At 46.5% G+C, this 21,009-nt stretch overlaps 1 protein-coding gene across 7 annotated transcripts in view; it reads right to left on the bottom strand.

Annotated features, from left to right (window-relative positions):
- Positions 1 to 21,009, bottom strand: part of KCNQ2 (potassium voltage-gated channel subfamily Q member 2) — a 114,628-nt gene that overhangs the window by 32,810 nt on the left and 60,809 nt on the right. For 3 of the 7 annotated variants that reach the window (XM_043527179.1, XM_043527182.1, XM_037877100.2), the window contains exons 7-11: positions 20,060 to 20,155; positions 17,306 to 17,400; positions 11,038 to 11,067; positions 4,717 to 4,785; positions 2,443 to 2,472 (exon numbers count right to left, since the gene is read on the bottom strand). In XM_043527179.1, coding sequence (XP_043383114.1) covers positions 2,443 to 2,472; positions 4,717 to 4,785; positions 11,038 to 11,067; positions 17,306 to 17,400; positions 20,060 to 20,155 — 320 coding nt within the window. Of the gene's footprint in view, positions 1 to 2,442; positions 2,473 to 2,615; positions 2,664 to 4,716; positions 4,786 to 11,037; positions 11,068 to 17,305; positions 17,401 to 20,059; positions 20,156 to 21,009 lie in introns of all 7 variants that reach the window. The other 4 variants (XM_043527183.1, XM_043527181.1, XM_043527180.1 and 1 more) reach the window with 3 other exon arrangements.

Below are 21,009 nucleotides of genomic sequence, written 5' to 3'. Positions count from 1 at the left end.
GGGGAAAATTGGTTTGGCTGCGCTAAGGAGGCTATTGAGAACAATATGGAAAATATTTTAATGCCATTATAAAAGTAAACAGCACACCCTCAGCTTTGAGTACTCCTGTGTAACCACTTTCCTAGAAGAGCAACAAAAATGATTTGAAGCATGAGGGGAATATTATAAGGACTAAGAAAACTTAGTTTGAAAAGGAGACAAGTGAGGAAGTTATAGAAAATAATGAATAGGAAAGAAAAGGCCAATCATGCCACTTCCATTTACCCTCTCCCCCAACGTAAGAACAAAAGGGCGCTGGATACAATTAAAAGGGAAAAAATTAAAACCACTAAAAAAATATTATTTTAACATGTGTATTAACCTGTGGCGCTTACTCCTGCAGGATGTTAGTGAGATGAAAAGAAAAATGCTTCTACGATTGAGGACAGCATCCGCAGTTACAGTTACACAGGCTAATATAAAGTCACAAAGGGCTATCAATCCTCAGACTTCGGGGTCTAAACAGAACCTTGGCCGAGACCAAGCAGAGATTCTTCCGCATGGCACAAGTAGGTGCAGTCTGGGGAGTTTAATTTTTCCTCTGAAGCGTAAAACATACGCCACTGGCAGAGACAGGATACCAGATCAGCCAGATTCTTGGGATGACATCCCGGCTCCACTGGCCTCAATGGTACTGGGGCCAATATTTCACGCTTGGTCTCTTCCAGGAAGGCCACTCGCTGTGTTGTTTTCCTTGCTGATGATATCTGAAGTGGAATGGAGGACGGGAGGCTACATTCCTTCTCACTGCACAAGGTTAGGCCTCAGAGCAGGAGGAAATACGGTCTGACTTGTGAAAACGTGATGTTGGTGATTAGATTTATTTGGCAGCTTGTGGATGGAGCACTCTGGAGATCCTACATGCACAGAAAAGCTCAGATGAGTGACAAGAAGGAGATAAAGTGGAAATAACAGTAAAGCTGGGCACTTAATCCTCTTAGCCGGAACCTTATCTACTTAAATATCCTTTACTGGATTTTGTGCCAGGGAAAAGTTAACTTGTTTCTAGCCCCTGAGATTGAAAGGTGCAGCAGCCCTTTACATCCAATACAGGAACGCCATCCTTAGACTAACAACTGTCTTGTTATATTTACAATGTTAGTGAACCGCAAGAAGCGTTTAGATCCAACAGTATTTCCTTCTTAACATATTTAGGTCATAAACTAAGTTGGGTGGGGTGGAGGGTTAAAAACATCCAGTTCGAAATTCAACCTGAAATTACTGCCAAGAACAACTAACTGATGGGATATTGACATGCAATTAACTAGGTTCAGCTGGATGGAAAATGAGGAACATTTGCCTCAAAAATTGTCATCAGCATTTCCCTCTCTCCCGTTTTGCACTGGAAAATCTGTTTAAGCTAAAACTTTCCAGCAGCTCTAGTTGACCGTTGGCATGCAAAAACATTGGTCGCATACATTATTCAGCAAGTTCTAAGGCAGGGAGATCTGTGATCGCATGAGGTGTACCCTACTTTAGGTGATTCCTCAGTTCCAGTACCTGCTGCCAATCATGCTAGTGTTATCCTCTGTATCTTGGAGTGATGGTTTGAAACAGGCATAAAATATTATGCCCGTGCTCTTTAATTATATTGGGCCAAATCTTGAAGCTTTCCTTATTCATGCAAAACTCCACCTGAAGTTAGTGAGTAAAGACTATGTGATTGAGTCCAAAGAGTATAGTCAGTTATTGCACAACTGGTTTGGCAAGAAGGGGTAGCAGGGGAGTGCTGGGAGGTGTTTGGAGCTGTTGACGTACAAAGCGATTGCATGGCATGGAGGGCCAGTGGACGTAGGCAGTGCTCCATTTCTCCTAAACCCATGGCCTGGGAGAGTTCTGAGAGTGTCTGGCTGAACTCGCTTTGGTTTTTTGGTACAGGGACTGAAAGAAAGGCAGAGCCAGGGTTGGGCTCAGTCATGGGACGTGCGGTGGCAGGGGAACAGAACATGAAGTGTTAAAATTGTGTCTACATTGTTATTTCAGCTCCCAGATTCTGGAAACAGGCAGAGGAAAGAGAGGCATAAAACAGTCCCCTTTTCCCATGTACTCTGGACACTCATCTGCCAAAAACTCAGAAGACATCAGCCTGTGACAAAACATTTCTGAGGGCAAATTTGACACACCTCAAACTTCATCTGCTGCCAGCACAACCCCCATAGACACTATCCACATAGCTACAAAATATAGCCAAGGTATACTGCAAAGAAGGAAAATCTGATTTAAGGCCCAGCATTACATATATGTATGACACACAGTGACATGTCCCACAGCTCAGAACAAGCGCGACAACCTGCTATGCTGGTTTTAATGGCACTCAGCTCCTTGTTGGTACAGGCATACGTGGCGCGCGCACTCTCACATACATGTAAAGCATGGGAATGGCATGTTGGCAGTGATACAGACCTGGGTGATGGCTCAGGCTGCTGCTCTTTCCTTTAAACAGAAGCAATAGTACATTATCAGTGGTGTCAGGAGGGAAGGATGCAGCTGCATTCACTGTTCAAACATAACGAAAGGACAGTACCAAACAGTACAACTAAGCGAGGTGGATGCAAGGGAGGGCATGGAGCACTTACTCCTGGGGCTTCCGGACTGGAGAGAAGATAGCCGCAGACTCACACAACCTTGGGAGGAGACACACGAGACGTACAGGGTCAAAAAGTCACAAAACCCACCTCTTTGTGCACACAGATTACTATGGAGCCCCGTGGTTACACCACTCGCATGAGCAAACGAGGGACAGCGAATGGTCATGCTGCTTTGAAAATTTGAGTTTGTTTCTGAGCAACTCCCCAGGACTTTCACAGACCTTTCATAAACTTTCCTTTCAGCTCTTAGGCATAGAACTGACTGTGATGAGGTGTACCAGGCATTTGCTGCCCCCTACCAGAGGCCCCGCCCAACCTTTGCACACCCCTCTCTACAAAGTGGTCCTTTTGGAAATGATTAAAAGTGAGTCTGGACCACCAGGAATGATCTACAGAGATCTGCCAGGATCAGCTACCGGTGGAACCAATGAGACTTGGTCCTCCTGCAGCTAGAAGGGCTGGGAGCAGGCAGAGGCCAATCAGGGTTCAGCAAGCAAGATAAAAAGAATTGGCTGCTTCTTTCAAGGGCCAGTTCTGGGTGAAGCTGTGACAGTAGGCTCTCCCTCTCCTAAACTTAAGAAACCTGGCCTATCAGGGACCTAGCTCTAACACCATTTTGCTTGGCTCAGCAAAGGGCTGGTTGTTTTATGTTATGATCTTTAATATCCAGGTGGCCATTTTGAGTTGTGTTAATTTATTTTTCTGTAAAATTAAGGCAAGTCTGCTCTGCGGGATGCCCTGGCTCAGGCGGGCCTGTTACGCTAACTCTAGGAGATGTTGTTTCATCGATGCATCTGCCCCATGCAGTGGCTCAGTAGTGCAGAAGTTTTGTTGTTGTTGTTGGGTTTTGTGTGTGTGTGGGGGGGGGGTTGGCTGGAAGGTGCACACCACTCTTTTTCCAGCTCCTGCAGGAGCCTCAGCTGCGGCTAAAGGCTCCACATGAAAAATTATCTTTGGCAACTGCTCATTGAGAGAGAGAGACACGAGCCATGTTTTCAAACTCTGGCAATTTGGGTATGCAGTTGCTGCATGTCCTTTAGATGTCTAAATACCTGATTGCCCCAGTAAATCAAGGGCATAGAAGACAAAGTGAACTAAATGGCACCTCTACAATTTCCAGCACAAAACCAGAGGCCAAGTTAAGGCCAGGCTGAAAATCTCACCCAGAGTTCATATACGATTCAAGAACTTCTCTCTCCCAACAAAAAAAATGATGAAAAATGGCCTGGTGGCCTAGTGGCAGTTCTTTGCATTTCCACCTAGGAGAGCTGCATTTGATTGCTGGCCACCATCTCCCATTCTCCAAGCTGGCAGGGATTGAGAATGCTGCAGAGGCAGCTCACTTGGTCCTTGGGAGAGAGGGAGTGACACATGTCCCCCAGTGAGTAGGGATTTGTCTGAGCCAGAACACCAGATCACTCTGGGGAAGTTCAGATGCAAATCCAGGGACCAACTTCCCAAAACTCTAGTGGACATACAAATGCAGATCTCCTGGGCCTGGCTCTACTCAGCAGTGACCATTTTAGGTAGTTAAAAGAAGTGGTATTGATGAGCTCTGAAGAGATTCCCATCCAAATTCCCTTGAGCAGAAGGAGAGTAGCCATGCTACAGGGCCTGGGGGAACATAACACAGATGCCATTTACAAACAAGCCAGGAGCCATGCCCAATCCTGGGATTAAATATACAAATTGTAAAGTCCTTTAGTCAGGCATGTTAAGCTCCTGATGCTTTAACAATTTTTCTGAAACATGAGATAACTCCAGAGGTCTTAAAAAGCCCCAACCCCCTTCAGCACTTTGCTCAGACTGGCCAGGTAGCCTCGTGACATATTACTTTCTGTTGTCAGCTGAACACCCAGGGAATGTTTAATAGAAGATGATGTAGGAAAGGGTCTAGCAAAGGAATTTACAAGCATCACCTGGGGAGAGGGATGGGAGCCAACGCACCATATATAACCCATTATATGGCAGCATCCAGGTACACAGAATTATCCAGGGCTGTGCACATACCAGGGAAGCAAGGAAGGAAGGAAGGAAGGAAATTGGTTTGCCAGCTGGGTGTTTGAGCTCTCCCAGCTCTGTTGCTAACCTGAAAGTCAGTCCCGATTTGCTCTTCAGGTTCCTGAGGAGTTCCAGCTGGTTCAGAGGCGGAATGAGTCTAAAGTGAGAAAATGAGAGACAATTACATTCAGGCAGAGACAATATCACAACTTCCTGTCGCGGGAACTACCCCACCCACCTACTTTCAACCAATCTGAGCTTCGTGTCGTGGTTTGCAAATACTGGGTAGCTTGGGGAGAATGAACAGGGATCGGACTGCTAAGGCCACTTTTCAAAGTGCCCGAAGGTAGGTGCAGGAGAGACAGACAGCAAGGCAGTGAGAGAAAGAGAGAGAGAGAAATTTCATCTGCATTCTTGTATCTCTAAACTCTCCGAAGTTGAGCAGTGGCCCGTGTTCCTGTACAGTACTGTTACATTTGGCAAGGCAGGTGTTTACAGCATGTTGTTTAGCAGTTGGCCTTACTTTGTTAGAGGTGTCATGCAGGCCCCAGAGACTAGGGCTGGCAGAAGAACTCAAAAGTACACTGTAGTGTGATCCTGTTGCCAGGGGCAGAACTCCAGAAATTGGGGGTATCCTGGAGGAAGAGGCAGAATCTTACAGTGTGAGGAGGGACAGACTTCCAGAGGCTGCGACTATCCAAGGAAACTGGCAGCAGTGTTTAAAACTTATAACAAATGCTCGGTCCAGCTTTGAATTTAGTTGAATGTTTGATTCATACTTCATGTGAAGACAAAATAAATGGATGATATGCCTTGTATCTTAGGGTAGAACTGATTTTTCCTCCTCATCTGTGATCTGAAACTTACAGAAAAAGAGACTGACCCTACCACTCTGATCATCCATTGGTTCATGAAAAATTCTGCCTATCTGGCTTTATCTTTCTAACAACATAAAACCTACTGAGTTGCAATGCACGACAGGTATTAACTATGCTGCCCACCTGTATGTCAGCTGGCAGAAGTGAAGGAGAGACGTTTATGTAAAGGGCAGAAAGAGTGCTACTGTGAGTCCACGAAACCTTTATGGATCTGAGGATGGCTCTATAAATATTTTACATTGATATTCACGGTCGAGTTCTCGACTGCGAGAGAAGCAGACTGGAAATGTCGGGAGACGGGATTCGTCTCCGTAAAAGACACATTTCGCTGGAAAAAGCAGCATCCACTCAAGTGTCTGCTCAGGGACTCTGTGCGCAGGGTCAGGGGCTGATGGGACAAATCCAGATGCTTGTTGAGACTTTCTTGGCACAACCCTGGTATGTCTTTGCCAATATCTGAAACTCCTCCTTCCAGCACGTCTTCCCAGAGGGCATGAAATCAGCACAAATAACCCTCCGGCCTGCCTGTGACAAGTCTCAAAATATTTACTCTCTTGCCTGAAATACATGGGCCTAGATACTAGCTAGCTTAGCCTGGAATGGGTGTAAGAGTTTGTCTTCACTATCACGCTACATTGGTGCAGCTGCACTGACGTAGCACGTCTGGTGAAGACGCCCTATGTCGCTGGGAGAGAGCTCTCCTGTTGGCCTAATTACTCCACCTCAACGAGAGGCGGAAGCTATGTTGGCAGGCGTTCACACCCCTGAACAACGTAAGTTGCATTGGCTTACGTGGTCGTGTAGACATGCCCTAGCTAGCCAGACCCCTATGCAGCTCTTGGCATCCCAAGGCAGCACATCAAGGAATTTATGCTCGTTCAAAGGAGAGTCACCCATCCTGGACTGCTGCCTCCTCCTTCTCAACATACACAGCACCTCCTACATGGCAGCTGTCTGGGTTCCTTACAAATGTGCCACTCACAGCATGCAGGGAGGGCAGTCCTTAACGTCGGAATCTCAGTGCACGGTTAGCAACTAAGGAGGGCAGAGCATCGAAGCAAGCTGCTCTTTCCCCCACCATGTTCTGTCAGATGACCACTTCTGTGACGCATCCAGAAAAGAGCGAGAACCCTGAGGTGTCTCCTGTATGGGCAGGATCTCTTTGCTCAGCTATGACCCAGCCGTTCAGATCTAACACTGGGCTCTACACTTCAAGTAAAGGAGATTCTGCATTAGCTGTCAGCAGTCGCAGGACTGATATCTAGTCATTACAGGGCAAGAAGCATTCCTGAACTTAGAGGTTCCCTATGGATTGGACACACCTGTCCGTCCCAGATAAGCTATCACACTGGTCATAGACACTGGTCCACGCTTCTTATGCACCTGCTCAGTCAGTCTCGGAACAAAGCAGGGCATAATTATGGACAGTGTTCTTCAGCAGCTTTAAATTATAAGGGAAACATTTTCCGTGGTCTTGCTTAACTGACCACACGATTACAAGAGCACGTGTGCTGCATGTACAAAACTCACATTTAAAAGCACAATTATCCATTCAGTGAATGTAATGGTTGGGTTTTTGTGTGCCCAAAATGGAGGTGATCAAAAAGTTCCTAAAGAGGTTGACAAAAATAGGGCCTCAAAATTTGGCCTGGCTTCTTTCCAGAGCAGTACAGCCACATTCCTCTTACATCTCTCAGCCAGAGTTTTGTTTCCACCTAAAGGATAACACATATTGAAGCCAGCCATCCTGATGAATTAATGATCCTACCAGGGAGACCCTGATCTCACTGCAGTGGAGTGATGCATGAAGCACTTCATCATTATGTTCATTAAGGGCCACTGGCTGTTTTTTGTAGATTCCTTGCAGGGCATTATCTGAGCAGATGTGTGCACAAAATCAAGCACAAAATGCCATTGATTTTTACTAGAAGTTGTGCACCTAATTCCTTTTTGTGGATTACTTTCTTCATCTCCAGTAAAACATCTGGTGACGGTCCAGCTTTTCTGCACTAGGGTGAGCAAACTAGGAGTCCAAATGGCCTGTCCAGAGTGACCCAGCAAGTCAGTAACTCAATCAGAGCTAGGTCCCAAGATCTTTCTGTTGGCTCCCAGTCACTTGCTCCGACCACGGGAACAAACGCATTAGGCTCACATGATGTTGAAAATGGCTGCCTCTCCGTAGAACAGGTTTAGCCATGTGGCTTCCAAACGCCAGCAGCTGAATGCAGCACTGAAGCCAAAGGAACGAAAGGGAATTCGCAAATGCAGATGCTACATTTTAATGGTGGAGTCTGTGTGTTTCGGGAGCAAAAGAAGGAAGGTTGACTAGTCTTCTGGCGATCATCACTGGAGACAGGAGCAAACCTGAACATGCTGAACCCAAAACCTAGATGCGAGCACTGCCGCTCGGCCTCCTCTCTAGCTATCATACCAGTTCAGGAACCAGTTACTGAGCTGCTCTGCCAGTGAGGTACACTGTGGCTTTTATGTCTTCATACGCCTCATATGAAGGGAAATGGAGGGCTCAGGTTTTGCTGAGTTTCGTTCCAAACTGTTGGATCTTGACATCTTTGTGCCTCTAAGGGTACGTCTACACAGCAGGTGGGAGTATGCCTCCCAGCTCAGCTAGACAGTCACGCACTAGCTCTGCTCAAGCTAGCATGCTAAAAATAGCTGAGTGGCCGTTGTGGCCTGGGCGATGGCCCAAGCTAGCCACCCAAGTATGGTCCCGGGGGGTCAGGCGGGCTTGTACTCTGGCTGCTAGGCCGTGCTGCCGGCAGGGCCGCAAAGTCCACATTGCTATTTTTAGTGCAAGCTGAGCGAGAGTGGGTCTGTCCCCCCAGGCTGGGACGCACCCTCACAGCTGCGGTATAGAAGTACCCTGAATGTGCACGGGTGGAAGAGAACTGTGTGCGAAGTAGGGTGTTGTCGTGTTTGGCGCTAGGATGTGGAAAAGATCCTGAGATTTTCTCTCTCTCGTCCCAGCATTCGTTTCACGTGCTTGAAGGGTGCATGTTTCAAGACCAGCAAGGCAAGAGGATGCACGCACCAAGGCACAGTATTACACACAGCTCACGCTACCCAACACAGCAACGGGTTAGAATTTCCTGCTCGCTGCACAGGCTCTATTGGTTTGTACTGTGGCTCCAGAAGTGAATCATCTCCTCTCTCTCTCGTTAAATTGACCGCCCTGCTCTTGTTGATACATCACAAGAAACACAACACTAACATCAGGCATTCCCTGCCCACGGCAAAAGGAGCACAAAATTACTGTGGCTGGGAGCACAAATATTCAAGCATAACAGAGCCGGGGCCGTGGGGTTCTCATGCCTCAAAGCCCTCCGCAAAAAAAATACGATACCATCACAAACCACAACAGGGGGAAAACAGCTGGACGGGGCAGTGTGCACGCACACGCACATGCACACACACAGAACCGATAGTCATTACTCCATAATGCAGCCCCAGAGAGTGAGGGAGGAAGACGGAACAACAAAGCGATGAGAAGGAGTGGATGTCAGAGCTGGGTGGACAGCATGATACTGTGAGAGGCCCAAGATGCAGCAAGTCCTGTCTCTGAGAAGAACCAAGTGCCCACACTCGCAATGAACCCTCCTTTGCATTGTGGTTTTGTCTTTATGGACCGAGACACCACAAAACTGATAATGAGGAACCCCGTCTTACAGCTTTTACTCACACAAGCAGTCCCATTGACTTCAATAGAATTACTCATGTGTGTAAGGCTTGCAGAATTGGGCCTTATGGGCCAGATCTTTGTTGCCGTCAATGGAGCTATGCTGATTTACACCAGCTGAGGATCTGGCATTGTATGCATATGAATTTTGAATGCATATGAATTTTCAGCTGCAGTCCCTGATTTTTGCATGCCCATGTTTGCATATACAACTGATTCTGCTTGCAAAAATGCATAGACTCATTCTGCACTTAAATATGGTACTGGGGGCACTGTTATCAGGGTAGGCAAATGTGCACACACAAAAATTGAAGGCCAATTTGAGGCTGGGGGAAGTTTGGGCCCAGTAACTTGCATAAGGTTTTCTTACCTAAATCCCATTTTAGCTGCCGTACATAACAATTTTGCAGAGAATATCTGGGACCTGATCCTTATTCCAATGAAGTCAATAGCCTATATGGCATTCAGGACAGAAATAACCATGCAGTTGCTTTGTAATTGTAGAATAGTAAGTCTGTACACAAATGGCTAAAATATAAAAATTGAGGTGAAGTATGTGTCCTGTAAAATTAATTATTTTCTGAAGTATGACTTTGTGGCTCTGACCTGAACAACTCTTCATAAATTTTCCAACTTCTGGAATTTTGTAAATACCTTTATTTTATGGACTGCAAACAAGAGGCCAGTTTTTTATCTCAGTTATACCAGAGTAAAGGCCTGCTTTTCAAACCGAGCTTCCATTCTATGCCACAATGAAGTATATCCGCAACTCTGTCCCTGCAGTGCATTGTTGCTTTTTTCCTGTAAATTAACTGCAGGGACAAAAATGTGACTGCAACTCACTGTGGCTGTAAAACATGCAACTGCAAAATCTGAGACTGGGTTTGGAAAAACAGGCCTGAAATCAGATTGACATCAATGGAGTGTATGTGGATTTACACTGGTTTAACGGAGAACAGGATCAGGCCTGCAATTTTGAAATGCAAAGCAGCAAATAAGTGATCACTGTTCTCCTTCTGAAAATAAGTATTTACTTTCCTTTGGGATTTCCTTCATGTCTAACATATCCCTGTGATTTGAAAATCCATTTTTAGTAGCCACTGAGATAATATTTATTCATAATAAATCTTTTACATGTGTTATACATATAGATCCTTTCAACCTGAAAGACCCCAAAAGGTTAGACTCACTGAATGAATTATTCATTGCGAACAGTTGGCTCAGCTCTAGCTCTGACCCAGAGGGAAAGTGCCACCTACTGAATTGCCAATAACTCTCATAAACCTTATTGAGGTTAAACTGCCCCTTCGAAAGCTAGCACAGGCTTTCAGGTGAGGTCAAAACCAGCCATTTCGGTTTAACGTATCTTCACTGGTAGCTAGTGGCCACAGCTGCTACAACCAAGAGTGGACTGGGATAAGAGAGGGCTGGAGAGGAGAAAAAAAGGGTGAAGGAGAGGAAAAATTGAGAGATGGAAATACGAAAAAAAGGATGAGAAAAGGGCAGAAGAGAACGGGGAGTTTTCTTAACTGTCCTATGAATCTGAAGATGTTCATAACTTCCGCTTAGAAAACCAAGCTCACTGAGAAATCTCCTGTTCTCCTTCCTGACATTGCCACTTAGATGAACAATTTCCCAACGCTTGTACAAACCACCAGCTAGACTACTGATGAAGATGCATGGAATTAGACTACAGACAGTTGAGCGGGGAGGCTGATTTTGGAGCTTTTTCTAAAAAAAACAGGGTTTTGGTTGTATTACAGGCTTAGCATGTTACGGTCCCAGACAAAGAAGGAGTGACATAACACATGGTTTCAGATTCACATGCACTTCATACCTGGAGGCACCATACGTTTGCGTTTGCGAGCTTTTCAAGTATTTTCACCAAAGAAAACAAAAGGGGCCAGAGAAAGAAAAACAGCAAAAGGGGTGGAAGGAGGGAGAAAAGAAACAGAAGAAGAAAATTAGCATGTGAGCTACCTGTATTTCAATGAGCAGATGTACTGTGAACCGGGCTTACAGGTGGCTGGCAAATCTGAATTGGCTCCAGCTTTTCCAACCTCAGTAGGACTACAAATTGCTGCAGATCCGTATCGCACTTCAATAATGGCTAGTCTAGGGTTTGCTCAAAAAACAAAGGTGGGCAAAAGAGACTGAGGGGAAAATGTAGAAACCTCCAAGCAACCTTTTGCAGACATTCCCTGGGGGAATCATTACACTCGGAGGTTCTGTCAGCTGGGGCCTCCTCCTAGAATCACATGAGCTCCTCACTCTGAAATGCTAACTAATGAGGTACCTCTCCAGAAGCATAGCTCCTGGGTTCAACGTGTCCAAGAATGAGGTTCGGAAGATCTACACTAATTCCATACCATAAGCATATCTCTAGTGGCCATTGATTTATACCCTATGACTGCCAATACACAGGGAGAGCATTCACATCAGGGATAATAATGTAGTCGAGAGCTGGGTATTGTTATAACTGGTGGTGATGAAGGACAGAGTCCTTTTAAGCAGATCTGGTTACAAATGTACACAAAAGTTTCTGATGTCTTGGTGTATAAGTATGTACATGCATAAATGCCCATTACAATGTGCTTTTCTATGCAGATTCAATCCATATGTTTCACGTTTTATTTATTTGAACTTTGGTACTGACATACTTTGAGTGTAAGGGTTCAATTTTAGATTTTCTTTGGGAATAAAATATCCTCCCAAAAGAAGTGGGTCTAACTCTACTGCAGTAGGTCATTGCAATGAGGTTCTGGAGAAATCTGATGTTCCTGCAAGGCGTATGTAATAATTTTCCAGTGTGAAACAATCCATTCTTTGTGGGAGCAACATTGAGAAAACATGTAAGCCCGTGTCACAGGGCTCCTGCTGACAGCTCCTTAATGAGGAATAAGCAGTACAACGTGAGCAAAAGATGCATCAATGCCAACCTACGAGCTTTGGGCCAAGATACCAGTCACCACATCTTACTTATCACGCGGAGGAAATACCCACTTCCCCATACCCCCTTCCAAAACAGACTTATTCATCTGCTAGATTACAGCAGAGGTAACCCACGGCAGGGCTGTCCTGTGTCATTTCAGGCCATGTGGCATTCCATCCGTGACTTATATTGCTTATTTCAGTCAACAATTTGAAATAACATGAATTCCTTAGGGAAGTGGGTAGAAGAACGCAGAATGGACACTGTGCCTCTGTGTGCGATGAAAGCTACAGCCGGAATATAAAGTTAACCCCCCCCTTCCTTTTTTTTTAATGGGGGGGGGGGAACTATTTGTACTGAGCTTAGCCTGACAGATTTCAAGGGCTATTGATGTGGGAGGTGATACATTATAGAGTGAACCCCATACATTAAATCATTCACTGGGAGAGGCTACTGATGTTTCTGTGCAGCATCCAGGGGAATTTCAGAGGATGCCACTGGCACTCAGTGCTCAATTAGTAATGAAAGAGGTGCCAGGGCACAAGCCATTTTTTTAACTTTAATAACTGACATGGCAAGAGGGGCTGGGGCTAGGAACTGCCCAGCCTAGAGGTGCCGGGGCTCAGCCCTGGCTCAAATGAAGCACTGCCGACACCATGTTTTAGCCAGTGTGTCGGGCACCTTATGCAGCAGCACGCGGGTGGTTCATTTATATCACGGTAATTTTGGTTCAATGGCACACCTTGGCACGTCAATTTAGCAACTGCAATAAGAGGATCTCCGATGGTTTACAAACATTTATTAATATTCCCGACACCCATCTGAGGCCAGGTTTATTATCCCCATTTACAGTCAGGGAGATTTTGTTATAAAGAAGTTACAGTAAGTGACTTTTCCAAGATCACACCACAAGTCAGTGACAGCGCTGAGAACAGAACTCTGCCGTCCTGGCTCCCAGTCCCATGTCTATAACCTCCCGCTCATACATACTCCCCTGGATATGGTGTTATATGGGACTTCATAGAAATGACAATATTGCTACATTTAGAAACTGTACTACAAGGGTTCTCAAACTGGGGGTCTGGACCCCTCAGGGGGTCATGAGGTTATTACATTGGGGGTCGCGAGCTGTCAGCCTCCACCCCAAACCCCGCTTTGCATCCAGCATTTATAATGGGGTTAAATATATAATATAAAAAAGTGTTTTTAATTTATAAGGGGGATCACACTCAGAGGCTTGCTGTGTGAAAGGGGTCACCAGTGCAACAGTTTTAGAACCACTGCTGCAGTACAATCGAAACCTTTAAGCATTAATGAGGTGCAAACCAAATCCCTAGACATGCAGACCTGCCATTTGGGGAAGTTTATCAGATCTTGTTTCACATTCAGATCTGTCTCCAAACTATGTGGCTTACGCCATATTTAACATATTGGTGTGACATGGTTTTCTTTTGACCTTGTGGGTGATATTCACTGTACCTGCATACTGCATAATAATCAGGGTTTATGCAGGTGAAATTCGGTGGGAAAGGAATGTGAATTGGAGACAAAATCTATCCTCCCCAACCCAGGGAAAGTGCATTGGGCTTCAGCCCCGGGGGATAGAATAATGGCCATCATTTGTGAGGGGTGTTATGGCCAGTGAACCCACATATTCAAATGTCCCCAACCCTTAGTCACCTCCAGCTCCACCCTCTGGGCCAGTCTGTGCAAGACTAGTGGTAATACCTCCTCCAAGGACCACAGGTCATGCAGTTGTTCCTCAAACAGAGCTTAATTGCCTTGCATCAGCCCCTCCCCCCCTCCCACCATGAGTAACTCATCCTTGAGGGGTTTTTATTTAAGATGGCTCTACTCTTTCATAGGCTAAATTTCAATTCAACGCATCCAAAAGGTCTTCATTTACCTGACCAGATTAGCTTTCCACCTGAATTTTAGCTTTTGGTCCACGTGATGCAACAATTTTAACGGGCTAATTGCTTTAGCAAATAGTCATTGAAAAGGGTTTCACTGTATGTCCGGCTCTGTCCAGAGGCTTATTCTTTCAAACACCCTCCAGGCCTGATCCATGGCCCACTGAAATCAATGGCTGGGCTGCACGGACCACAACGGACTTTGGAGCAGATCCAGTGCTCTCACCCTCGCGGAGAGCTGACTTCAGTAGGAATTATTTAACCTCAATTAAAGGCAAGGAGAAGGGAGGGAGAGACTCACTGAATGAGTGCAATGTTATTGGGAAACAGGCTTTTTAAATAAAACACTGAAGGTGGTTCATAAATGTCTTCAGCTAAAAGAAATAAACATAGGGAATGGATCCCGTGCAAAACGCGCTGATCATAATAGTAATGTGAGTTCCAGTGGACTTTGAAAATGGATTAAGAGACTGGCCGCAGGGTTTCTGCAAGGCCCACCCACTCAAGGAAACATATTCTGATTGTCTGCTAGGATTCCAACACGCACCAATAATCAGGGAGAACAGAAACAGATTTTGATTTCTAATAGACAGCTCTTCTGTCTGACAGTTCCTCCCAGGGGTAACAGACCTATCGTTCCAATACTGTACCATGCTATTCTCTAGTGGGGTAAATAAGAAATCCGTGGGCTGTCTCAATGACCAGACAATGAGAATGACCAGACAACGGCCGGCACCATCAGTCAATTCCTACTGTGGAACTAACCCAGTTGATTCATTCAGCATCACAGACCGTCCTGTGTAGCTCCATGTATGCACATTAAAACGACAGGGATGCACAATGCTGCCTGGCGATGCACTGCACGTTAAGCCTTGGGTGTGTAAAATGACACTCATTGCTATTTTTAGCATCAAGGGAAATCCATAAAACCCCCACATCTTGGCATTGCCATGTTGTCGAGCCTGCCTGTGGGGGCCGGGGAGCACAGTCTGTTTCGCCACATGCAGAGGACAGAGAGGGGCTGCTGAAAAGGATCCGTACTTTTGCGAACGTCTCTTCAGGGCATCATGCCTCATCCTGGGGATTTCCTAGGGAATTTCAGATTCCTAGGGAATACTAGGGCATCTGCAAGTCCCACCCTGAAGGGAATGCCAGTCTCCAGCTATCCCTACTCTAACTGGGGTCATTTAAGCTTCAAGTGCTGCCTCAGTATTAGCAAGAGGTCATTCCATTTAAACCATGCCAAATTGACACGGATGCCACTCAAATGTGGCAGCTGCCCTGTGGCCAAGCAAATCAGATTTATTTCTTGCAGCTCTTCAGTCTTTCCCATTTGCGTGGAGCTGCTCCTCATGGGAGGGAGGGGCAGCGCACCTGGAATCTGAATTTTCCCCCTTTGGGAGAAATTGCAAGTGACATGAGTTGCAGGGAGAGGGATCTGGCCCACGTGCTGCCTGGCCATGGGACGGGGGTGCTGCTGGCTTTCTGGGGATTGAGGATCAGTGGATCAGCTGGGGGCCGCATAGAGGATGGCTGGTGGGTAGGTGCTGAGAGCTGTATGGGAAGTGACAGCGTCTGGGGATTGTGAGGGGAAGGATGGGGGCTGAGGGCTGTTTGGAGGGGGGCAGGGAAGAGGGCGGCGTGGGGACTGGCGGGTGGCTCAGGAGTGGGCGGGGCGCTGTGTGGGGTTCAGGCCTGGATTAGAGGTGAGGGCTGACAGCTGTAGGAGGAGTGACTGGGGGGCTCACTGGGGACAGACGGAGGCTGGGAGTTGCCTGGAGAGTGTGGGGGGGTAGGTGGGGGCTAGCTGGGAGAGCATGGTGACACTGCTTGAGCCCCGCCCCTTCAGTCCCTGCTGATTGCCTCCTCCTTCTCCTCCTCCTGGATTCAGCAGGGGCAGCAGAGAGGCTGCCTGGATAGCAGGCACCACAGCAGCTCCCAACTGCCGGGAGAAGCATCTGCAGCCCTGCCCGATGTGGGTGGGCATCCCGATGGGCTGTGTGCCAGCACAACGGCACTGCCAGGTGTATGTGTGAGTCACACAAGATGATGGGCTCTTGGCAGCCCTGGGTTGCCCCCCTACCCAGGGTGAGCCGCAGAGGCAGTTGAGGCTGCAGGCAGAGCTGTTACATACACAAGCAGTTGCTCCTATAGGTCTGATAATGGCAAAGCTGGGAAGTCAAACTTATCCACAGTCATCTGATAGGATGGGTCAAGCCTCAGGTCTTAAATAAGCTGAATACCCCCTGGCGTAAGAGCTATGGAAGATGCCTGGGCATCCAAACCAGTTGTTTGGAAACAAACTTTTCTGCTGCTCTCCTCTTGAAGATGCAGGAGAACTCACTGGCGCTGTGGCAGTCCTGCCTACTGACATGTCTTTGCTATCAGCCTGAGAAACGCTGTTATCCGATGTCACAAAGGCAAGCATGGATTTCAGGCTGGGAGCAGTGTGTCCCTGGTGCCATGACTGCCAGAAAGTGTCCACTTGCAGGGACGGCAGCTGTGACTATTCTTTTCATCTACATCTACCTTGGGTTGCCATTTAGGATTTCTCTCCTATTGCAAGCAATTGCCCGGTCTCGATATTTGAAGAGATATAGAAGAGGAGGCTTTGCCTCATTCAAACCCCCAGAGAGAGACATGTGCTCTGTTTAATTTCTGACTCTGAGAACCATTACAATACAAATCAACGTCACTGCCCCAGGACCTCATCCTCTCTGTATCCCACCAGCCTAGGTGGAATCAGAGGAGGCTGCAGACCCTGTAAATGCCAATTACAACTCAAGGAAGCAGTGAACAAAGTGCTGTACTCTGGGAGAATGTCAGGACCAGTCAAGGGATGGGAGCAGAAGTTTGCTGAAAGGCAGAAGAACCATTAGAATCTGGCTACAATGACATGACCACGCAACTCAGAACTAAGATCTGCATGGCAAGGCAAAGGACGCATTTACCTACTTTCCAAGGCTGCTCTGGAGGAAGTCTTCACACTGCCGTAGCAACTGTCACAACACAATGCAACTACCAATGGATACAGAGAAATAAAGGTGAAAACAACAACACGCACACAAAAGTAAATTAATATCATGGACATTAAAATAAAGCAAAAAAAATAAAAAGAAACTTAAAATTACACCAGCTCTTGCAAGCTTTTCAAATCAAATTTTAAAAATGTATTTAATTAATATAAAAAATGAATGGGCTGGATGGAGTCATTCGCATCATGAAACAGGAACCTGTAAGAAGGGGTTTAAAGTCGGTACCTGTACATGGGAACGGTGACTGTGCGTTCATAGTACTCCCAGGTAGAGTGCAGGTCAGTTCGAGAGAGGTTGGTGGCATAGAACCTCCAAGCAGCCTGTGGAGGAGAAGGGAGCTGTACATGTGAGTGAAAAACAGCTATAATCGTCCTTCCCACCCCAACCCTCCAATCCACAGCAAGAGAAATATGATCAGCAGATTCATCAGAGGACCAGAGTGCTAGCCAGCTGCGAATGGAAAGGTTCTTCTGTTGATTCAGACCAGAATTTCTAAGAGATGACCAGACCTCTATGCAGTAGATGAGCCTATGAAAATACACAGTAACGATTTGCACTGCTGCTCAGTAAACAGTTTAAAATTGAAGATCTATCCCTGCCTCATGGCACTCGCCTCCGAAAATGCTGCCCTCGCTTTGTGGCTGGTTACGTTAAAAACAACATAAGCAAGGCCCACAAACAAGGATTAGAACCTGACTGTTAGAAGTACTGATGCTTATAACCCCAGCTGAGTCAAGGGGAGCTGTGGGTGCTCAGCATCTCTGAAAATCTGACCCTTCAATCTGACCCTTCTCAGAGAACACATCCTGATAGTCAATATCCATTCGGTTGGGACACACATCAAAGTTTTCAAGTCAAAGGATTACATGGCTCACAAGTAGCTCAGTCTAGTAGCTGAAGAGCCTTTCTGCTTCCTTAACCCAATGATTCAGTCTGTCACAGATCCACTCTTTGGGTCTGATTCTGATCTTAAATTAGTGCATCTCCACCGACTCCAACAGCTGCTACACCTGATCTATGTGAGTCTAACTGAGATCTGAATCACACCCTCTGCCTTGAGCCAGCAACTCCCATTGAGTTCCTGCTCTGCTGGGTTTTATTGATAAAGAACAGGGTCTTTCTGTAGACTGGAAGACCTGACAGTCTATGCCTTTCCTGCTGCAATAACGGACTATTACTTAGATTACAATAGTGCCTTATGCACAGACATCTGTTTCCATCAAAAAATGCTCCCAATCGCAGCATCACATTCATATAAATTTTCTCTTTGCATAAAACCAATTTGGGGAAAACAAGCTGAATTACTGAATTGTCTGCATCATGTATTAACTAAATCTGCTTGGATTTTGTCTTTTCTCCTCTCAGACTGGCTGACAGCATCTGCTGTCATCCTGTGGATGATTTCCTTGCATTTATTTTCAGGGCTGCTATCTAGCACCATTTGAGCTGCCTCAAAATGCCACCTTCCCTCCTCCTCCAGAGCGTCTCAAAGAATAATGAATCGGAAACAATTCGTCTGAGACAGTTTAATATAAAGGTTCCTTGCTTGAGTCCCAGATGTTGCTCCCTTAGGTTCATTTCCCACCTGTAACATTCTTAAAACCTCTCACTTGTACTGTTTCATGGCTTAACGGTATTCTTCAGTGCAAGAATAGAGGGTACGTCTACACTGCAACACCCGCACCCCTCCCCCGCACCAGCGAGATGGAGAGCCTGGATCAATGATTTGAGCTCACACGGTTTGCACAACAGGGCTAAAAATTGCAGTGTAGACACTTGAGCTCAGGGTTGCTGGGTTTCAGAACCCAGGCTCCAGCCCAAGCCAGAACGTCTACATGGCTATTTTGAGACCAGCAGCCCAAGCCCTGAGAGCCCTTCAGTTGACCCGAGCTCGGAGACTCACTGCCGCGGGTCTATTTTCGCAATGTAAATGTACTCTGTGTGTCCATTCCTAGGAGGCTGGTTAGAATGAGGGTTAGGGTCTGTTCCACAGCTCACGGAAGTCCATGGGAAGCCTCCCATCGATTTTGATGGGAACTAGGCAAGGCTCACAATGAAGAAGACCTTATAAGGAGAGGGAAGTGCACCTGAAGCTCTTTACTTTGCACTAGGATGACTTTCAAATACTCCACCTAGAAACAGCATCTGTACCTGCAGGGGGCAAAGTGGGCTTTTTTTTTTTTACACTGGTCTTTCTACACTGAAGACATGGGGCTAGACCATCAGCTGAGTTGAGGGGGGTGAAGAAGAGGTGGCTTTAAGCCATTTTTCTGTTCCCCAATTCTGGACTGGCTGGGGGGGGGGCAAAATGGCCCCATAGGGACCACTGCACCAGCTGAAGGCCAGGCAGAGCTCTGGTCACTTCACCCCAGCCATGGCACGGCCCCTCCCTGCCCCCTATGTGTAGGTCATGTGGAGCCTCTTTGCCAGCAGGAATCTTCAGCTGTCCCATTAGGGGAGGTTGCTGCCTGAGGCTGTGGAAAGCAGCCAGAGCAGGGACCGAAGACCTGGCCAGTCGAGTCAACTCTGGGTTAGGCCAGGAGTGGAATGAGTGTGCCAGCCTCAGCAGACCCATATTCACTTCCCCCAGGGTGTGATTTCCAGGCTCCAGGAGGGCAGGTGGAGATGCAGTGACAGAGCTAGGTGGAGAGAACATGCACAGCACTTGCCTGCACTATGCCTTGTCTGGCAGTTCAGGAATCCTCCCAATTCTATGAGTATAAAAAGATCTCCCTTCATTAAAAACAATTAATCAGAAGCAATTCTGCTGCAACTGTCCAGATAGATGTGGCTCCTTTGTGTCAGTTCATTCCTAGCCAGCTATTGTTACCAATACAGAAATGTAACACACAAAAATCCCAGCCACCCCTGGACAGTCATCTCTGGGCCAGAATGTCTGCTGAGACAGAGCAGCTGCTGGCATCAGGGGAGTTCATGCAGCGCATCTCTGTCGTCAGGATCGGGGCACTGCTTGCTAACCTGAATCAGGCCAGCTGCAGGGTTTCGCCTCTTCTCAAAGTGCTTTTGCCGATGCTGTTCTTGAACCTTCAGGGCAAAGCCAGAACCTAAAATGCCCTGGTAGAAAGAAAGAGACAATTTGCTCTAAAAGGTTGTGTTTGTAATAGCCCTACTGACAGCTCGCTCTCTCCTCTGATTTGTTCTCTTCTCATTTTCTGTCCCATTGAGATCATCTTGTACTTCCCCTCTCCCTAAGCTAATAATTTCCACCCGCTGTCAAATGCTATGACTGCGCGATATGGAGTCTGGCGGTAAATGTTTTACTTCTCTCAGGTGTTGCAATAAAGTGTAAACTGTTCACCCAGTGCTGCAGTTCCATCAAGAAAAAAGGAGTTTTCCGCAATGAACTCCCAACCTTTGCAAAAATGATTGTGGTAGCTTAATAAAATCTCCCCAGTGGCCCAGGAGCAAGAAATGGCACTATCACTGGCTTGTGGGGATTGTGACTATTTGGGGACAAAAACAAGGCCAACGGTTTCCGTTGCCCAAATATTTTTATTTATTTTGCAGCACGCAATCCATAAAATTTATCCTGTCCTATAATTCCCACCATGCACTTTATTCAGTCATATCTAAGGAAGCCAGTGATTGCATGAAGTACGAATATACAAGTGTGTCTCTCTCGTGTTGTCTCTCTATGCTGATTCAAAGGAGTATGTGTAGCCAGAAGACAGAGATGCATGGAAGTAGAATGGAACATATTATGCTATTGTTACTTAGTTGTTTTTCTGTGATCAGTTCCAGTCTACACAGATGTAAGCCCAAATAGTCTTCAGTATTATGTGGTTGTTTTCTTGCTCCTTGAAATGCCATGTTTGGTGGCAGGAAACAAGAAACCAAACACAGGACCAAACTTTCATAAATGTGCAGCCCCCACAATTGGGACCAGGCTTTCAAGAGAGCTCGGCACA

Source organism: Chelonia mydas, chromosome 13 (assembly GCF_015237465.2).
Source record: "Chelonia mydas isolate rCheMyd1 chromosome 13, rCheMyd1.pri.v2, whole genome shotgun sequence".
NCBI classification, from domain to species: Eukaryota; Metazoa; Chordata; order Testudines; family Cheloniidae; genus Chelonia; species Chelonia mydas.
The sequence above is the reverse complement of the archived record's forward strand: the minus strand, read 5'-3'. Positions and strand labels throughout refer to the sequence as shown.